General features: G+C 40.1%; 1 protein-coding gene across 2 annotated transcripts; it reads right to left on the reverse strand.

Annotated features, from left to right (window-relative positions):
• Positions 1-967: 967 nt before the first annotated feature.
• On the reverse strand, positions 968-18,520 carry LOC135508328 (homeobox protein Nkx-2.2a-like). 2 transcript variants are annotated; one of them, XM_064928429.1, is made up of 3 exons: positions 17,965-18,520; positions 16,937-17,239; positions 968-1,500 (listed from the first exon to the last, which is right to left on the reverse strand). In XM_064928429.1, exons 1-3 carry the CDS (start codon positions 18,218-18,220, stop codon positions 1,256-1,258), a joined length of 804 nt encoding a protein of 267 aa, XP_064784501.1. In that variant the 5' UTR covers positions 18,221-18,520; the 3' UTR covers positions 968-1,255. The 2 variants fall into 2 exon arrangements, with proteins under 2 accessions (XP_064784501.1, XP_064784500.1); XM_064928428.1 differs by lacking the exon at positions 968-1,500 and having other exon boundaries at positions 16,077-17,239.
• Positions 18,521-18,782: the final 262 nt, after the last annotated feature.

Consider the following 18,782-nt stretch of genomic DNA (forward strand, 5'->3'; position numbering starts at 1 on the left):
GCCAGAGGCCCGGATAAAAGGCCCTCTGTTTTGACACACTGAACTCTATCAGAGAAGTAGTTGGTGAACCAGGCAAGGCAATCATTTGAGAAACCAAGGCTATCGAGTCTACCATTGAGGATGTGGTGATTGACAGAGTCGAAAATTTTAGCCAGGTCAATGAATACGGCTGCACAGTATTGCTTCTTATCGATGGCGGTTAAGATATCGTTTAGGACCTTGAGCGTGGCTGAGGTGCACCCATGACCAGCTCTGAAACCAGATTGCATAGCGGAGAAGGTGCGGTGGGATTCGAAATGGTCAGTAATCTGTTTGTTGATTTGGCTTTCGAAGAACTTAGAAAGGCAGGTTAGGATAGATATAGGTCTGTAGCAGTTTGGGTCAATTGTGTCCCGCAGATGACCGCAGCTGCTTTCCAATCTTTGGGAATCTCAGACGACATGAAAGAGAGGTTGAACAGGCAAGTAATATGGGGTTGCAACAATTTTGGCAGATCATTTTAGAAAGAAAAGGTCCAGAATGTCTAGCCCGGCTGATTTGTAGGGGTCCAGGTTTTGCAGTTCTTTCAGAACTCTTTCAGCTGACAGGATTTGGGAGAAGTTGCTGTAGGGGTAGGGGTAGCTTGGTGGAAAGCATGGCTAGCCGTAGAAAAATGCTTCTTTAAATTCTCAATTATTGTGGATTTATCGGTGGTGACAGAGTTTCCTATCCTCAGTGCAGTGGGCAGCTGGGAGGAGGTGCTCTTATTCTCCATGGACTTTACGGTGTCCCAGAACTTTTTTGAGTTTGTGTTGCAGGAAGCAAATTTCTTTTTTAAAAAGCTAGCCTTACCACCTTGTTACGAATCCCTTTTGGCCTGACAGTCTAGGGGGGATGGTAATGAGACCCGTAACATAACTCATGCAAATTATTATTGTGAAAAAGGAAAAGTGTGAACGAAATAACCACGACAACAGAAATCTACCGTCAAACTCTAGGTTTATTTATAAACACACGGTAATGGGGGGGAGCAGGAAAAGGGGCTGAGCTGGACCCAAGGAAAGAAACAATAAGTATTCAAAAACACCCCTAAGCTAGACTAGCCTACTTTAACAACAGCTAACTAACCAAAAATACAGTGGGTGGTCCGCCCAGTTCTAACTAGTGTATTTAACAAAGTTCACCTACGGGTAGTGTATGCCCATGGGCGACTTGTCTTGGTTTCCCCCTTTTCCCACCAGCAATCAAACACAAACACCATAACCAAAAACAATACTCACAGGTGATGACAAAGTGCTATGAGGTGCTTAAACAAAAGAGAGGTTAAGACACAAAGCGAGAGTGAAACACAGAGTCCTACAGACAAGACATTTACAGAGAGATTGAGCTGAGCTCTAGAACAAACAAATGATGGGGTTTTTAAACCATGGGGAAGGAACTGTGATAGGTTAGGAAATAGGAGGAGGTGTGTCTTCTGATTGATGATTGATTGTTGACTGATTGGGGAGTGATGATTTTCACCTGTGAGGGGAGAAGGAGAGAAAAGAAACACACACAGGATAACTGTATCCGTAACACACCTAATAGGATTTTGTTTTATTTTGTGTATGTGTGAGTTAAGTTTTGTTTTGTTTTGTCCTCTAAATTGGCCATCCCATTCAACAGTACAATGAATGTCATTGTTAGTATTGCTGGTTTTTTTATTTGATTTTTTATTGTAAAATATTAAACATATTATATATATTTTTTAAAGCTAGCCTTGGCTTTTCCAACTGCCTGTGTAAATTGGTTTCTAACTTCTCTGAAAAGTTGCATATCACGGGGGCTGTTCGATGCTAATGCAGAACGCCATATGATGTTTTTGTGTTGGTTAAGGGCAGTCAGGTCTGGAGAGAACCAAGGGCTATATCTGTTCCTGGTTCTAAATGTTTTGAATGGGGCATGCTTATTTCAGATGGTGAGGAAGGCATTTAAAAAAAAAACAGGCATCCTCTATTGACGGGATGAGGTCAATGTCCTTCCAGGATACCCGGGTCAGGTCGATTAGAAAGTCCTGCTCGCTGAAGTGTTTCAGGGAGCATTTGACAGTGATGATTTGAGGTCGCTTGACCGCTGACCCATTACGGATGCAGGCAATGAGGCAGTGATCGCTGAGATCTTGGTTGAAAACAGCAGAGGTGTATTTAGAGGGCAAGTTGGTGAGGATGATATCTATGAGGGCGCCCGTGTTTACGGCTTTGGGATGGTACCTGGTAGGTTCATTGATAATTTGTGTGAGACTGAATGCATCAAGCTTAGATTGTAGGATGGCTGGGGTGTTAAGCATGTTCCAGTTTAGGTCACCTAGCCGCACAAGCTCTGAAGATAGATGGGGGGCAATCAGTTCACATATGGTGTCCAGAGCACAGCTGGGGGCAGAGGGTGGTCTATAGCAGGCGGCAACGGTGAGAGACTTGTTTTTAGAGAGGTGGATTTTTAAAAGTAGAAGTTCAAATTGTTTGAGTACGGACCAGGATAGTAGGACAGAACTCTGCAGGCTATCTCCGCTGTAGATTGCAACACCGCCCCCTTTGGCCATTCTATATTGTCTGAAAATGTTGTAGTTAGGGACGTAGTTAGAGTTTTTGGTGGTCTTCCTAAGCCAGGATTCAGACACGGTTAGGACATCCGGGTTGGCAGAGTGTGCTTAAGCAGTGAATAAAACAAACTTAGGGAGGAGGCTTCTAATGTTAACATGCATGAAACCAATGCTATTAATGTTACAGAAGTCATCAAAAGAGAGCACCTGGGGAATAGGAGTGGAGCTCGGCACTGCAGGGCCTGGATTCACCTCTACATCACCAGAGGAACAGAGGAGGAGTAGGATAAGGGTATGGCTAAAAGCTATGAGAATTGGTCGTCTAGGATGTCTGGAACAGAGAGTAAAATGAAGTTTTTGGGGGCAATAAAATAGCTAAGGTATAATGTACAGACAGAGGTATGGTAGGATACAGTGGAGGTAAACCAGGTGATGTCATCGCATGTGTGGGTGGTGGAACTGTAAGGTTGGATAAGGTATAATGAGTTGAATAAGGTATAATGACCCTTAATGAAATGACAAACCCCAAAAAAACTACCTACTCTATTTTCTGTCACATTACTAACAGGAAGCCCACCAATGCTTTTTAAGAAAATAAATGTCACTATGTCCTGTATTGAATAAAGGGGAATTAACATAGATCTCTGGACATGTAGATGAAAAATGAGTAATAACCTAATCGTTCAAATCTTCCTAAGCATTAGTGCTTGTACACTCATATGCATGTTTCTGCACACACACTATACAGTTACATGTAGCCAAGCCCAGGGGATCCCAAACTGTTTCACTCGGAGCCCCGCTTCTAGAATTGGGGAACAACCCACACCAGCGCTGTGTGCACGCACGCACTTCGTCTATTTCTATGAGCACTGTTCATGACACAAACTATTCACACCCCTATTTCTGGTGGAGAGAATTTTGCAGCTTATTTCCTGCAATTCTACATAATTTGTCAAGGGGTGCAAAGAACATTTTTCAGTTTTAAAGCAAATTTTCTTGCAATTCTATACATTTTGCCATGTTTAATGTGTATTCATCTGATATTTGAGTGACAAAAGATTTAAAACAATATCTATTGGCTAGAAATCTTGAATAAAAAAATGTTAGCTAACATGGGCTAGTTGTTCTGGATATTTCTGACAAGTTAAAAAATGAATAAAATAAAATAATATTTGTCACATACTAACCTTACGGTGAAATGCTTACTTATAATCTCTTAACCAACCATGTAGTTATAGGAAAATACCAAAAAAATTACTTAAAAATAATTAAAGAGCAGCAGTAAATAGCAATAGCGGGGCTACATACAGGGGGTACCGGTATAGAGTCAATGTGTCAATGTCTGGGGGCACCGGAATCGAGGTATTTGAGATAATTGTGTACACGCAGGTAGGGTTGTCAAAGTGGCTATGCATAGATAATAACAGAGAGTAGCAGCAGCGTAGTGGTGGGGTGCAAATAATCTGGGTAGCCATTTAATTAGCTGTTCAGGAGTCTTATGGCCTGGGGGTAGAAGCTGTTTAGAAGCCTATTGGACCTAGACTTGGCACTCCGGTACCGCTTGCCATGCGGTAGCAGAGAGAACAGTCCATGACTAGGGTGGCTGGAGTCTTTGTCAATTTTTAGGGCCTTCCTCTGACACCACCTGGTATAGAGATCCTGGATGGCAGGAAGCTTGGCCCCGGTGATGTACTGGGCCGTACGCACTACGCTCAGCAGTGCCTTGCAGTCAGAGGCCGAGCAGTTGCCATACCAGGCAGTGATGCAACCAGTCAGGATGCTCTCGATGGTTCCGCTGTAAAATCTTTTGAGGATCTGAGGACACATAACAAATCTTTTCAGTCTCCTGAGGGGGAATAGGTGTTGTCGTGCCCTCTTCACGACTGTCTTGGTGTGCTTGGACCATGTTAGTTTGCGAAACTCTCAACCTGCTCCACTACAGCCACGTCGATGAGAATGGGGGCGTGCTTCGTCCTCTTTTTCCTGTAGTCTACAAACATCTCCTTTGTCTTGATTACGTTGAGGGAGAGGTTGTTGTTCTTGCACCACATGGTCAGGTCTATGACCTCCTCCCTATAGGCTGTCTCATCGTTGTCGGTGATCAGGCCTACCACTGTTGCGTAATCAGTAAACTTAATGATGGTGTTGGAGTTGTGCTTGGCCGTGCATTCATGAATGAACAGGGAGTACAAGAGGGGACTGAGCACGCATTCCTGAGGGGCCCCCATCTTGAGGATCAGCGTGGCGGGTGATTTGTTACCTACCCTTACCCCCTTTGGGTTGCCCGTCAGGAAGTCTAGGATCCAGTTGCAGAGGGAGCTGTTCAGTCCCAGGGTCCTTAGCCTAGTGATGAGCTTTGAGGGCACTATGGTGTTGAACGCTGAGCTGTAGTCAAAGAACAGCATTATCACGTAGGTGTTCCTTTTGTCCAGGTGGGAAAGGGCAGCGTGGAGTACAATAGAGATTGCATCATCAGTGGATCTGTTGGTGCGGTATGCAAATCGGAGTGGGTCTAGAGTTTCTGGGATAATTGGTGTTGATGTGAGCAATGACCAGCCTTTCAAAGCATTTCATTGCTACAGACGTGAGCGCTACAGGTCAGTAGTCATTTTGGCAGGTTACCTTAGTGTTCTTGGGCACAGGGACTATGGTGGTCTGCTTGAAACATGTTGGTATTACAGACGCAGACAGTGAGAGGTTGAAAATGTCAGTGATGTCACTTGTCAGTTGGACAGCGCATGCTCGGAGTATACGTCCTGGTAATCCGTCTGGCCCAGCGGCCTTGTGAATTTTGACCTGTTTAAAGGTCTTACTCACATCGGCTGCGGAGAGCGTGATCACACAGTCATCCAGAAGAGTTGATGCTCTCATGCATATTTCAGTGGTACTTGCCTCGAAGAGAGCATAGAAGTTATTTAGCTCATCTGGTAGGCTCGTGTCACTGGGCAGCTCTCGGCTGTGCTTCCCTTTATAGTCTGTAATAGTTTGCTAGCCCTGCCACATCCAATCAGGTGTAGTACGATTCGATCGTAGTCCTGTATTGATGTTTTGCCTGTTTGATGGTTCGTCGAAGGGCATAGCGAGATTTCTTATAAGCTTCCGAGTTAGAGTCCCTCTCCTTGAAAGCGGCAGCTCTACCCTTTAGCTCAGTACGAATGTTGCCTGTAATCCATGGCTTCTGGTTGGGGTATGTACATACAGTCACTGTGTGGACAACGTCCTTGATGCACTTATTGATAAAGCCAGTGACTAATGTGGTATAATGCCTTCAGAAGAATCCAAGAACATATTCCAGTCTGTGTCAGCAAAACAGTCCTGTAATTTAGCATCTGCTTCATCTGACAACCTTTTTTATTGACCGAGTCACTGGTGCCTCCTGCTTAATTTTTAGCTTGTAAGCAGGAATCAAGAGGATAGTGTTATGGTCAGATTTCCCAAATGGAGGGCGAGGGAGAGCTTTGTACGCGTCTCTGTGTGTGGAGTAGAGGTGGTCTAGAATTGTTATTCTTCTACATGTTGATTAAAATTTGGTTAAACTGATTTAAGTTTCCCTGCATTAAAGTCACTAGCCACTAGGAATGCAGCCTCTGGATGAACGTTTTCCTGTTTGCTTATGATGGAATACAGCTCATTTTGTGCGGTTTTAGTTCCAACCTCGCTCTGTGGTGGTATGTAGACAGCTCTTTAAGAGGAAGAAAATTCTAACATTCTTAAAAAAGGAAAGAGTTTCAATTGCTATTCTACATGAGACCCATTTATCTTCAACAAAACATGTTAAAAAGGAACTGCGTGGGCCAGGTGTATTTTTCTTATTTTATTTCAAACAAAAGAGGCACTGCCATCCTTGTAAATAAAAATGTCCCATTTAAATTTGAGCACCAAGACACAGACCCTGAAGGGCGATTTATTTTGATTACAGGTGATTTTCTGGGTCAACATATTGCTACTATACTAAATGTATATGGCCCAAACATAGGTTTCCCCAAATGTATGTCTGACACAATTTTATTAGTTAATGAACTGTCACGCCCTGGTCGTAGTATATTGTGTTTGTCTTTATTTATTTGGTCAGGCCAGGGTGTGACATGGGTTTATTGTGGTGTGTTTTGTCTTGGGGTGTTGTTAGGTGTTGGGTGTGTGGCTTAGTGGGGGTATCTAGCATAGTCTATGGCTGTCTGGAGTGGTTCTCAATCAGAGGCAGGTGTTTATCGTTGTCTCTGATTGGGAACCATATTTAGGCAGCCATATTCTTTGAGTATTTCGTGGGTGATTGTTCCTGTCTTTGTGTTTATCAGATAGGCTGTATAGGTTTTCACGTTTGTTCTTTGTTTTGTTCGTTATTTCATGTCTAGTTCATTTCATTAAAGAACATGAATAACCACCACGCTGCATTTTGGTCCGCTTCTCCTTCGACAGACGAGAACCGTTACATGAACACTGCAAGGGTCTTGGGTTTATAGCAGGAAATTTGAACTGTACTTTGGATAAAATGGATAAATCATCAACTGCTCCAGTATTGAATCATATAGCCTCAAATAATCTTGGAAGCATTTGTAATTAATCTGGTTTAGTAGACATATGGAGGAAGCTAAATCCTAATGTCCGAGACTATACTTTCTACTCTAGATCCCATAATTAATTTTTTAGATTGGAAAAATGTTTTATGCCCTCTACTTACATGCATGGTATTGGTTCTATAGACATTTCTGACCATGCCCCAGTGTATAAAGATATTGAAATTGGCAAAACAATCCCAAAACGAGATATTGGAGACATAATAAGTCTCTGCTTAAAATGATGAAGGATTCTGCTCTGTGATAAAAGATAAATAATCAAATTACTGGCTCAACAGTCAACTCTCTCGTCTCATCTGCAACTATTTCCCAAGTTCCTCTGATTAAGAAGCTTGGAATGGAAAAGTGCGAAAAATTGGAAGCTGAAGTAAACCATTTAGAACTTTTCCATAAACAATAACCAATCTAGGCAAACTGGCATTCACTAGCTTGTACTAAGACCAAACTCAATTATTTAGATCATACATAGCATGTTAAAAACTTGTTTTTTACCATGCAAAGATTTTCTGAGTTCGGTAACCGGCTGAGCCGTCTACTGGCACACCAACTTAAAAAATGACAGAATGAAAGATTGACTAAGTCTATAAGGATGGCAGATGGCTCCACTTCGTATGACCCATTGCTTATCAATAATACATTTTATGACTTCCATAAATCTCTTTATACTTCACAATGTACAAGATCGAATGACGAAATTACAAAATATATGAATAAGATCATCATGCCCACTATATCAGATGAGAATAGAAAAATAATAAATGCATCCTTTACTCCTGAAGAGGTTAGGGAAGCTATTAAGGCAATGCCTTCTGGTAAGGCACCCAGCTTAGATGGCTTCTCTGCAGAGTTCTACAAGAAGTTCTGGCCTGTGATATGTCCTATCTTAATTCCAGGCTCTAAATTATATGTTCAAAATAGACATCATACCAGAGTCCTGGGAAACTGCATTCATTTGCCTGATACTAAAAAACTAAAAAAGTAATTAAACTGCTTTTTGTTTAGACCTATAAGTTTGCTAGGAGTTGATGTTAAAATAATTGCTAAGACACTTGCTTGCAGGATGGAGGACCATTTTATTAATTTAGCAACATGACTTTATTCTGACCCATCAGCAGCAATTAACTCAAATGGTAAACCATCAGAAAGATTTCCTATCGGTAGGGGCTGTCGTCAAGGCTGTCCTTTATCTCCTGTTCTGTTCTCGTTAGTCATAGAACCACTGGCTGAGGCAATAAGGTCTAGTAATAACATCAGGGGCTTCTCTGTAGGTGACGAAGAGCATAGAATTTCATTATTTTCCGATTATGAGCTTTTATGCATGTCTAAACCAGAGACCTCTGTCACTGCAGTAACAGACATACTATCTGAATATGGTAACCTGTCAGGGTACAACATTTATGTAGATAAATCCATGGCTTTACCTTTGAATATTCCCTCTACAATCAACTTAGAAACAATATCTCCATTCTGATTTACTGGAATAGGCTTTAAGTACTTGGGCATATATGTTACTCCAAATCATAAAGACCTGTTCACTTCAAATTATATGCCTTTGCTCACAAAGGTTAAACAAGACCTGGTTAAGTGGTCAGCCTGTCACATCCTGACCTTAGTTCCTTTTTTATGTCTCTATTTTAGTTTGGGGTGGGTTGGGGTGGGCATTCTGTGTGTTGTTCTATGTTTTGTATTTCTGTGTTTGGCCTGGTATGGTTCCCAATCAGAGGCAGCTGTTTATCGTTGTCTCTGATTGAGAACCATACTTAGGCAGCCTGTTTTCCCACTATGATTTGTGAGTAGTTATTTTCTGTCTTTGTATTAGTTACGGTTGTTCTTTTTGTTTACTTTGTATTGTAGTGTTCAGTTTAATAATATGACGAACATATACCACGCTGCATATTGGTCCGATCCTTCTTACTCCTCCTCAGAAGAGGAGGAAAACCGTTACACAGCCCTACCAAACACTTTTTTGTCAGGATTAATGTAGTCAGGATGAATATCCTACCTCTGCAAAATGATATATTCTAAAATATCCCCTGCCATCTATTTCAGTCCTTTTTTCAGAAAATGAATGCCTATATCTCTAAATATATCTGGAACAATAAGAAACCTAGAAACAAATTTACAAAACAAATTAAGCCTAAGGAAGTAGGAGGTGTCTCTTTGCCAAATCTGTAACTATATTACCGGTCTGGTCAAATCAAGCACATAGTTGGTGCCTAGACAGACGCCACTCACTTTGGGTTGGGATGGACTCAATAGAATGTCATCCAAGAGCAATAGCTTCCTTCACATTTATTAATAGCTTTGAAAGGTTCCAGGCCTTATCTGACAATTGTACAGTACATAATATACTCTTAGCTTGGAAAGGTGCAAGGAGATGCTTGCAGATTCCAGACCATATATCACTTTGGTCACCGATTGCCCTTAATCCTGACATCCCACTCAAATAAGGAGTATTGGACTTCTGGACTGGAAGACAAAGGGTATTGCTGACCTTATGCCTATATTTAGTCAGGACACTCTTAAATCTTTCCAACAGATAAAAACAGATTTTGACTTATCCCACAATTTTTTTAAGTGCCTACAACTTAGGCAATTCATATAGGGTCGGAAGAAAGTTGATAAACAACGTTTTCAAATGACTGAAGTTGAAAAACTATTTACAAATCCTAGTGTTTGGAGAGGTTTAATCTCTGACTTATATTCTATTTTATTGAACAGAAGTGTCTCATCCTATGATGCATTCAGACATGTTTGGGAGAGGATTTCATGGGGACATGTGAGGATGTGGCTTTCTCAGGCTTCTGCTATTCTACACCTAGAGAAACTTACCCTTGATTTACACCAGAAGTCTGATACATTTTGGAAAATCTGTTTTCCATTGTGGTCCTATGTAGAAAACCTCCCATAAAATCCCCACATTATAATTTATTGCCTTTTTGTATAACGTTTTGCTGTATCCTTATTCCATTCATTGTACTTAGTCTGTGTGGTGGTCTTTGTTTGGTTCTCTAAGTAAACCTTGTTAAAATAAAATAAAATTCAAATAAAAAGATAATTACAAGAGAAAATTAAATACAGAAATATCTCATTTACACAAGTATTCACACCCCTGAGTCAATACTTTGTAGAAGCACCTTTGGCAGTGCTTACAGCTATGAGTCTTTCTGGGTAAGTCTCTAAGAGCTTTCCACACCTGGATTGTGCAACATTTGCCCATTATTATTTAAAATATTCTTCAAGCTCTGTAAAATTGGTTGTTGGTCATTGCTGAACAACCACTTCAGGTCTTGCCATAGATTTTCAAGTAGATTTAAGTGAAGACTGTAACTCGGACACTCAAGAACAGTCAATGTATTCTTGGTAAGCAACTCCAATGTAGATTTGGCCTTGTGTTTTAGGTTATCGTCCTGCTGAAAGGTGAATTAATCTGACAGTGTCTGGTGGGAAGCACACTGAACCAGGTTTTCCTCTAGGATTTTGCATATACATTTAATTGTTGTCCTGAAAAACTTCCCAGTCCTTAACTATTACAAGCATACCAATAACATGATGCAGCCATCACTATGCTTGAAAATATGGAGAGTCATAATCAGTAAATGTGTCATATTGGATTTGCCCCAAAAATAACACTGTATTCAGGACAAAAAGTAAATTGATATACCCACATTTTTTTGCAGTATTTCTCTAGTGCCTTGTTGCAAACAAGATGCATGTATTAGAATAGTTTTATTCTGTACAGGCTGCCTACTTTTTACTCTGTCAATTAGGTTAGTATTGTGGAGTAACTGCAATATTGTTGATTCATCCTGTTTTCTCCTATCACAGCCAAAAATCTCTGTAACTGTCAAATCACCTTTGGCCTCATGGTGAAATCCCTGAGTGGTTTCCTTCCTCTCCAGCAACTGAGTTAGGAAGGACAACTGTATATTTGTAGTGACTGGGTGTATTGATACATCATCCAAAGTGTAATTAATAACTTCACCATGCTCAAAGGGATATTCAATGTCTATTTATTTATTTATTTGTACACATCTACCAATAGTTGCCCTTCTTTGTGAGGCAATGGAAAACCTCTCTGGTCTTTGTGGTTGAACCTGAATCTGTGTTTGAAATTCACTGCTTGATTGAGGGACCTTACAGATAATTAATTGTATGTGTGGGGTACAGAGATGAGGTAGTCATTCAAAAATCATGTTAAATACTATTATTCCTCGATACTATTATTATGTGACTTGTTAAGCAAATATTTACTCCTGAACTTATTTAGGCTTGGCATAAAAAAGGGTTTGACTCAAGACATCTCAACTTTAATTTTTATTCATTTGTAATTGCACTTTAAATTATGGGGTATTATTGTGTGTAGGTCATTGACAAAAAAAGGCAATTTAATCTATTTAAATTCAGGCTGAAACACAATTATTATTTTTTAAGTCAAGAGGTGTGAATATTTCTGAAGACACTGTAAGGTGTTATAAACCCTTATGTTGTAAAATGCACAATGAGGCATCTGAGAACCAGTCAGTCATCATGTCAAAAAGGTATGTTTCCACCACTTCATCTCCACCAATGATGTATATAAACATTGGTCTCCATACTAGGTTACTCATTAGTCTTTAACACAGTGAATCGCCTTCATGTGCTTCAATGTGATACCCTTAAATAAAAGCTAACCAAAGTAAGCTATTTGTTACTAGCGCCAACTCTACTGGCCGGTTGTCCTGGCTATTAAAGTATATGATGCTGCAAAATTGCTTAAAATGATGGATGGTATTGGTAACCTATGGCTGAATGAATCCAACATCAATACAAATGATACGGACTCTGAGGCTTTCTGTAGAGAGGTTGTTAGAAATAGCAATTTTTATTGTTGCTTATTTGTGCTTAAATAGCCCCCCCTGGATGTAATCATTTGTGGGAGCAGGGCACCATTGCTCTGAGATGATGAGGAGGAGGAGGAGGAGGAGGAGGAGGAGAAGGAGGAGGAGGAAGTTGATGATGATTTCACAGTGAAATGTCCTTTTTAATATAATAATCAATAACTTTACACTGGTCAGTTTCCAGGAATTACTTTATCCAATTCCACCGCTGAACAAATAGGCAACTATCTATCAACATATGATATTCTCGATCAACCTCTAAATTCCACCAACGTATTGACAATTGCATGTTGTAATTGCCCTTAGATGACCTCGGTGCTACAATAATAAAAAATGTCATTCAATTTCATGCATATGGCAATCAATGATATGGAAAATGTTGAAACTATGTTCTTTAAAATTCCTTTCATAATCCAATTGCGCCACACTGTGGAGTTGATCTCTCTCTCTCTCTCTTTCACTCTCTCTTAATGAGAGTGCGTAATTGGTTTTATTTTCAAAAGTGCAATATAATATTGGAATGCATGTCATTGAAATACTGTAGGCTACACCAAGCTTGTCTTTGTTTCTAATTCAACCAATTTTTAATAAGCATATGATTGTTATTTTTAAAAGGCACTATAATGATCAATAAGTAAAATAATATTAAAATGTAGTAAATTATAATGATAATACTGCCTATTCGTTTTGAGGATAAGGGCGCAATATAGATCCAAACTATAGACCTCTACTTCCATCTGGTGGCAACCAGGTGTATTGGTTATATTTCCTATTTTTTCCTCTCTCGGTCGCTTTCTCTTTCTCTCTTTAATATCTGCAATGTGCCACGGCGGTAGGCGAATCTAATCTGGATCTTCTTTAAGGCAATAAAACTAGATTGCTTCCTTTAAATGAAAGCCCTGCTTATTGTAGCTTTGAAATCCTCGTTTATTTGGAGATGTACACGATACAGAATGATTTATGTTGGGGTTCAAACGGTCAGAATGACGAAGATCCACAGAGACCCAAGTGCATATTTCCTGAAGTATTCTATTCTAAAGCATATAATAGCATTATCCACGGGGTGAGCTATGGTGCACACACCGATATGTTTGTTTTAATGTTGTTGAGTTTCTTAGTGCATCCTAAAGCAATGTCAGATAAACATAGCGCTTCTACTGTTCTGGCATTGAAAAGCTGCATTACCTCGTGTATTAATCAGAATATAAGAACCAAAGTTGGATGTCAAGGTGCATGTGCATCATGGATAATATTCTACCTGGGTTTGAGGTGTGTACACTTCCATATCCAAAAAAACCTAATGTGATAGACCTTGAACATATGCAATAGTAACTTTTGCCATCAAAAGATAAGACACATTGTGCATGCTCTTGGGAATGAGTAATCGCATTGATAATTATCCCCTCTCTGACATAAAACAAAAAAACAACAAATGTTTCTAATGCTGAATCTTGGTGAGCGATGTGCTATTCACCAAGTTGGTCATTATTATCGAAAATAATTCGCTTTTTGTCTGCATGGAGACCTGTCTTAATTATATTAAATTCTTATCCCAAGGTCAAGGACAACAAACAAAAGTACTACATTAACCAGGAAGCCTATAGTTATTGTTGAAGTGCATTTAGGCCTGCATCCGAATAGATTTACAAGAACAAATTTAAATTCAAAACCAATATCCCTTGCTCTCTCTTATCTATTTGTTGGCCTATTGTATTCATCGTATAGTCATTGTTGAAAACTACACGTTTATACTCTAAAAACTAGTTCTGTACGTGTTTTAAAATGCCAATATAAGATGATAATTACGCATTCATAGTCTATAACGTGTATTCAAGTGAATGGAAACGTCTGGAAAATTAAACGGATAAAACTCGGGGAAATTATTATTTCATGCAGAATACAGAATTCCTAAATGTCTTGTCTCTTGTCATGGTATATAAATCAAGTAAGATATTTTCCATGGAGATCAGAAATATGCTATCCGTGACACTGATACAAAGCTAACAGGAAATAAGACTGCTCGAAATTAGGAGTTTTAAAATAGTTTTGCTGCCCAGTGACCACACACTTTTGGGGACAGACTACTCACTCTTTGAGCTGGGAAGATCGAGGGGAACGAGAGAGAGGGAAAGAGAAATGAGAGGGCTGTTGTTAGCGTAGCTTTATCGAGGAAGAAGGACCCCCTGTTATCTGTGAATGTGGCTTCTTTTTCCCAGAATAGATATAGCACGAATTTTTAATTCGTTTTTCTTTTAGACAACAATGCTTTATTTGAGAGCTGGACACAATTTGGGTTTTGTGAGGGATCCTTTTCTCCTTGCCCGAGCCCAGCTGTCCATATGGGATACAACGTGTACAACAAGGATCACAATGGCACTAACTGACAGGCACGACAAAAAAAAACAAGGATACATCTCCCTGACTCCGGGATGCACTGGTCAAGATAAAGGAATTGAATAGCCCCAAGAAACTTTGACAGGCTCTCTATCCACACTGTCTGCAATCCCACTCTGGATCCTCGTTAATATGCACGCCTCTAACATCCACGACAACTGGCCCTACGCCTTTGTGTGCTTTTTGTGTGGTGTACTGTATATTGTGCAACGATAGACTGCACAAAACTGCCTCGTCACAGTTGCTACATCTCTGGCCATCGGGGTTAGGGCCAGACAGAAATCAACATGTTTTATTGACTTAAGTAGACTCAAATAGTATCAGCGCTCTTACGCAGGTTGCGAGAGTGATGGGTGTTTTTAGAATGTATTATTGTAGCCTACTTGTGTAGTCTAGTTGTATTGTAGCCTAACATTAGTGTCATATTTTTACATCAAGCTGTTATTTCACTCGAGGGTATAGGCGTATAGACAAATGAAAGCAACGATAATCTAGAAAAAAATGATGTTATAAATGAAAATCAACTGCTATAAATTGTACTTCCATTTATTTATCATTCCCACTTCCACACGTCTGCGATCAAAATTGTAGCACCATGGGTAAGGAGCCCAATGGTGCTATATGAAATCGAAACTATTAGCCTATAGGTCATTCAAGGATGGCTATTTCCATTGAAAAACTATTTTTATAGCCTATAAACAACAACTTAATTGTGAATAAATAATGCGATACAACACCGCCATTAGCTTGTAGTAATACTATTACATGGTTAATGGAGCAACGAATAATATCAGGGAATACGTCAGCAGCACAGCTTGCAAATGTAAACATTGTAGCCTCTCTCTGAAGAAAACAAATTGAGTCTCTGTAGCCTGGACCAAAAGCAGTGGCCCCCCTAATTAGCAATCGGTGTCAATTTAGCTGTTTGTTCAATGATAGTGAGGGCGACTCTAACATCTGTTCTATAAGATCTCGGTGCTGGGTCAAAAACAATGCAGTTAAGATTTTGGCAAAGGTAATCATATTTACCCAACATACTGCATGGGGTCTGATAATCACAATGCACTCTGTGATTCACTTAGGACCCATTTGGTTATTGTGTCGACTACTTTGGTACACTGTTTAAGATAGCTATTTTGGATACACATCCACAGCCCATCCATCCATAGGCCTGCATCTACAAAAAACTAAAGCATAAGCTAACATAGAGCAAGGGATATTGAAGACTACATAACTTGATTGATATTCCTTTCACGGGTTGTGTTTGTTTGACAACAATGACGAGCGTAAAACCGTGCGTAAAATTAAAAAGTATTTGCATTAAATCCGTTTTTAAAATATAGGCCTACCACTTCACACCCCAATCCGAGAGGAGTTCGAGACCTTTTGACTCAAAAGCTTCTTAGCTGAAGAAGCCCTCTTATATTAGGCTAAGTGAGTGGATTTTAGCCCCATTTCACAAGTGACTTTAGCCTCCTTATTACTGACGTGTTCATATTCAGACCATTTAGACAGATTAATTTAGGTTAAAAAAAGAATAATAAGTGCGCGACACATAAATTCACCTGCTTTCTGGTAACACGTATAGGCTGCCATGCATCACATTAACAATGTTTATCGTATGTATTCAATAAATTAAATAGGACGTATTAAGACACGCAAACCAAAACGTAATTTCTGAAACACAGCATTTTATTAAAATCCTTATAAAAATTGGGATATTTCCCCATCAGCGCGCGATTTACCTGTTATTCACATAATAATATGGGCTCTGTTAGACAGTCATGACAATTCCGCCAGAAATTCTTCCTTCTTTTTGAATTGGAAATATGTATATCTCCACGTATACGATCCTGACATGTTTCTAGGTTGCAAATAATTACCACAAAGTATTTACAAAAAACAAAAACAAAGGGAAAAAAGCTAAAAGTTGCCAATGTTTATTCATGGCCATAAATATTTTCGGTCCATTGTAAAAGAAGCAAGAAATAAAATATTCCATAATTATAAAGTGGTTTTGCACGTGCTTATAACACGAAGGACAAAAATAAAACATATCTACAACACACAAACAAACTGTACAAAATTTCACAAGAGCATTGACATTCTTAAATCTCGGGAGAGGCTGGACCCAGTTCTCTTAACGAAAACATGTAAACAAGGCGCACATATTAGCCCCGAAAAAATGGTAGATATGGGTCAAGCTGCAAAATGAAAAGTCTTTATTTTCTAGTGAAATCCCTATCGTGCTCCTAAACGGCAGCCCCGTCAGTCTCAACTAGTTCACCAAGTCCACTGTTGCGTTTGCACCAAGTGATGTGCTGAAGGGAATTGTGGAGTGGTGGCGGCGCAGTACTGAGCATTATATTGCATTTGATGAAGGGTCTGGGCGCTATACGCCGAGAGGGGGAATCCAGCCTGAAAAGTGGCCGCCAAGTCCTGAGCTTTAAGAGTATGACAAGGCTTTCCATCCCTGACTAAGACAGGTACGGCCACCCGCCGGGGAGAGGGGAGATGGGTCACTTCCATACCTTTTTCAGCGCGCGCTCTCTTCATTTTGTACCGATGATTCTGGAACCAAATTTTCACTTGAGTTGGTGTCAGGCGAATCAAACTCGCGAGGTGTTCTCTCTCTGGCGCGGATAGGTATCTCTGTTGCCTAAACCGACGCTCAAGTTCGTACGTCTGTGCCTTGGAAAACAGCACTCTTCTTTTTCGCTTCTTACCGGAGTCGCTGCCGTTGCTTGACGTTTCCTTGTCATTGTCTGGCGATTCGTCCGCAGAGGGTTCTGGGGACTTGGCTGAGTCTTGAGAACTTGCTGAAAGACCATGCACTGCGTGGGAGAGACAAAATACAACGGTTAAAATGGTTTTCTCGACTGAAATACAGCTGCCAAGCACACATGGAAATGTTAAGCTGTACATGTAAAATGCCTTTTTCAAAGCATGTTAAAGTAACGCATTTCGTTTGTACAGCCAAAATACAGTGTTATTTGTTTTTTTGTGTGTGTAATACACAGGGTCAAATTTCTAAAGTCTATTTTATGTGTCTTTATAGTTCGTTTGTACAGCCAAAATACAATGTTATTAGTTTTTTATGTTGGGACCCACAATATTGATTCCCATCAGTCCCCAAAGAAAGTGAATCACTGAAGCAGCAACACCATGCACTGTCTGCCTACAAATCTTCATCATGCAAAAAATGTACATTTCTGTCGCCGATTTTATGTGTCTTTATAGTCGATGCATTAACAAGTCTCTATCGATCATATTCTAAAAACGTTTAGTCACTAGAGCACATGTGAACATTAAATGATTTCAATGGTGGTAACGCCTTTAAGACGAGCGCAGCAATGCATGGCGAATAAAGATGAATGCTGCACATCATTCACGGGCACCATTGAGCCCAGACACGACGGAATAAAGATTATGCATTCCATCAAGTGTAGATTGGATAACATATATATGATGCGTTCTCACTCAGAAAACAGGCAGATTAAAATATTCACTTAAGTGCATTGCAAATGAATTTACGATTCTTAAAGAGTTGGCTACTTACGTGAATATTGGAGAGTGTCTGTGGTGGCAAGCCATCTTGTGTAAGGATTGTCACTACTATCATAAAAGCGGTTCTTTATAGGCAGATTTTGAACGTTTTCTAGCGGACTTTGTACCAAAACTCCAGTGGCTTTTGTCGTCTCCGATCCCTCGTTATCTTCCTCCGGTCCAGTGATAGATCCTTCTTCATCATTCGTGTCAGGGAGGTCCAAAATGTCCTTCACAGAAAAGCCGGTCTTTGTGTTGGTCAACGACATATTCTGGGGAAATGTATGCTGGAAATTTGCTGCACCAGTTTGGCAATCCGCTGCTTTAAAACACAAAACACAATCGCAGTTCAGAAAAAAATGATATCTCAGTGCTGTTTTACCTTGAACTATTCAAAGAAAATCATGAGCCTCTGTCGATAACCATTGCCTATCCAAGTAGTAGAGGAATCAGTTCTGTAAGTCCAGGAAGAATGCCAAAGTGGCTGAAGTGCTATATCTGTCTCATTGATACTGTGCTACTGCTGGGTGCTAGGGGGAAATAAGCCATTACCGGTCCGATCAGCCCATATAAGGTTGGTCTCAACAGATGAACCTGCAGTGAAAAAGCATTAAAAACGCAAAAGGTTGGCCACGTGTGGGCGGGTCTTGGGAGTCAAGTGGATGAAGACAGTGTTTGCAGATGTGAAATTGTGGGTTTTGGGGAGATCCGAGCCTCTACCATTGGTGCTTCAGAACATGATGAGTGGTATAACGTGTCAATTAATTACAAAGATGGGAAGGGCCTTTTTTTACACCCTATTTACATACAAAGGACCTCCAAGTAGCTTTA

This window comes from Oncorhynchus masou, chromosome 21 (genome assembly GCF_036934945.1).
Source record: "Oncorhynchus masou masou isolate Uvic2021 chromosome 21, UVic_Omas_1.1, whole genome shotgun sequence".
Taxonomy (NCBI): Eukaryota; Metazoa; Chordata; class Actinopteri; order Salmoniformes; family Salmonidae; genus Oncorhynchus; species Oncorhynchus masou.

Excerpts from the sequence above, each read along its gene's own strand:
- LOC135508328 (XM_064928428.1), bottom strand. The coding sequence starts at position 18,220 with ATGTCGTTGACCAACACAAAGACCGGCTTTTCTGTGAAGGACATTTTG. Across the intron at positions 17,240-17,964 it reads AGACACTCTCCAATATTCAC|TGCATGGTCTTTCAGCAAGT; the intron begins GTAAGTAGCCAA and ends TCTCCCACGCAG.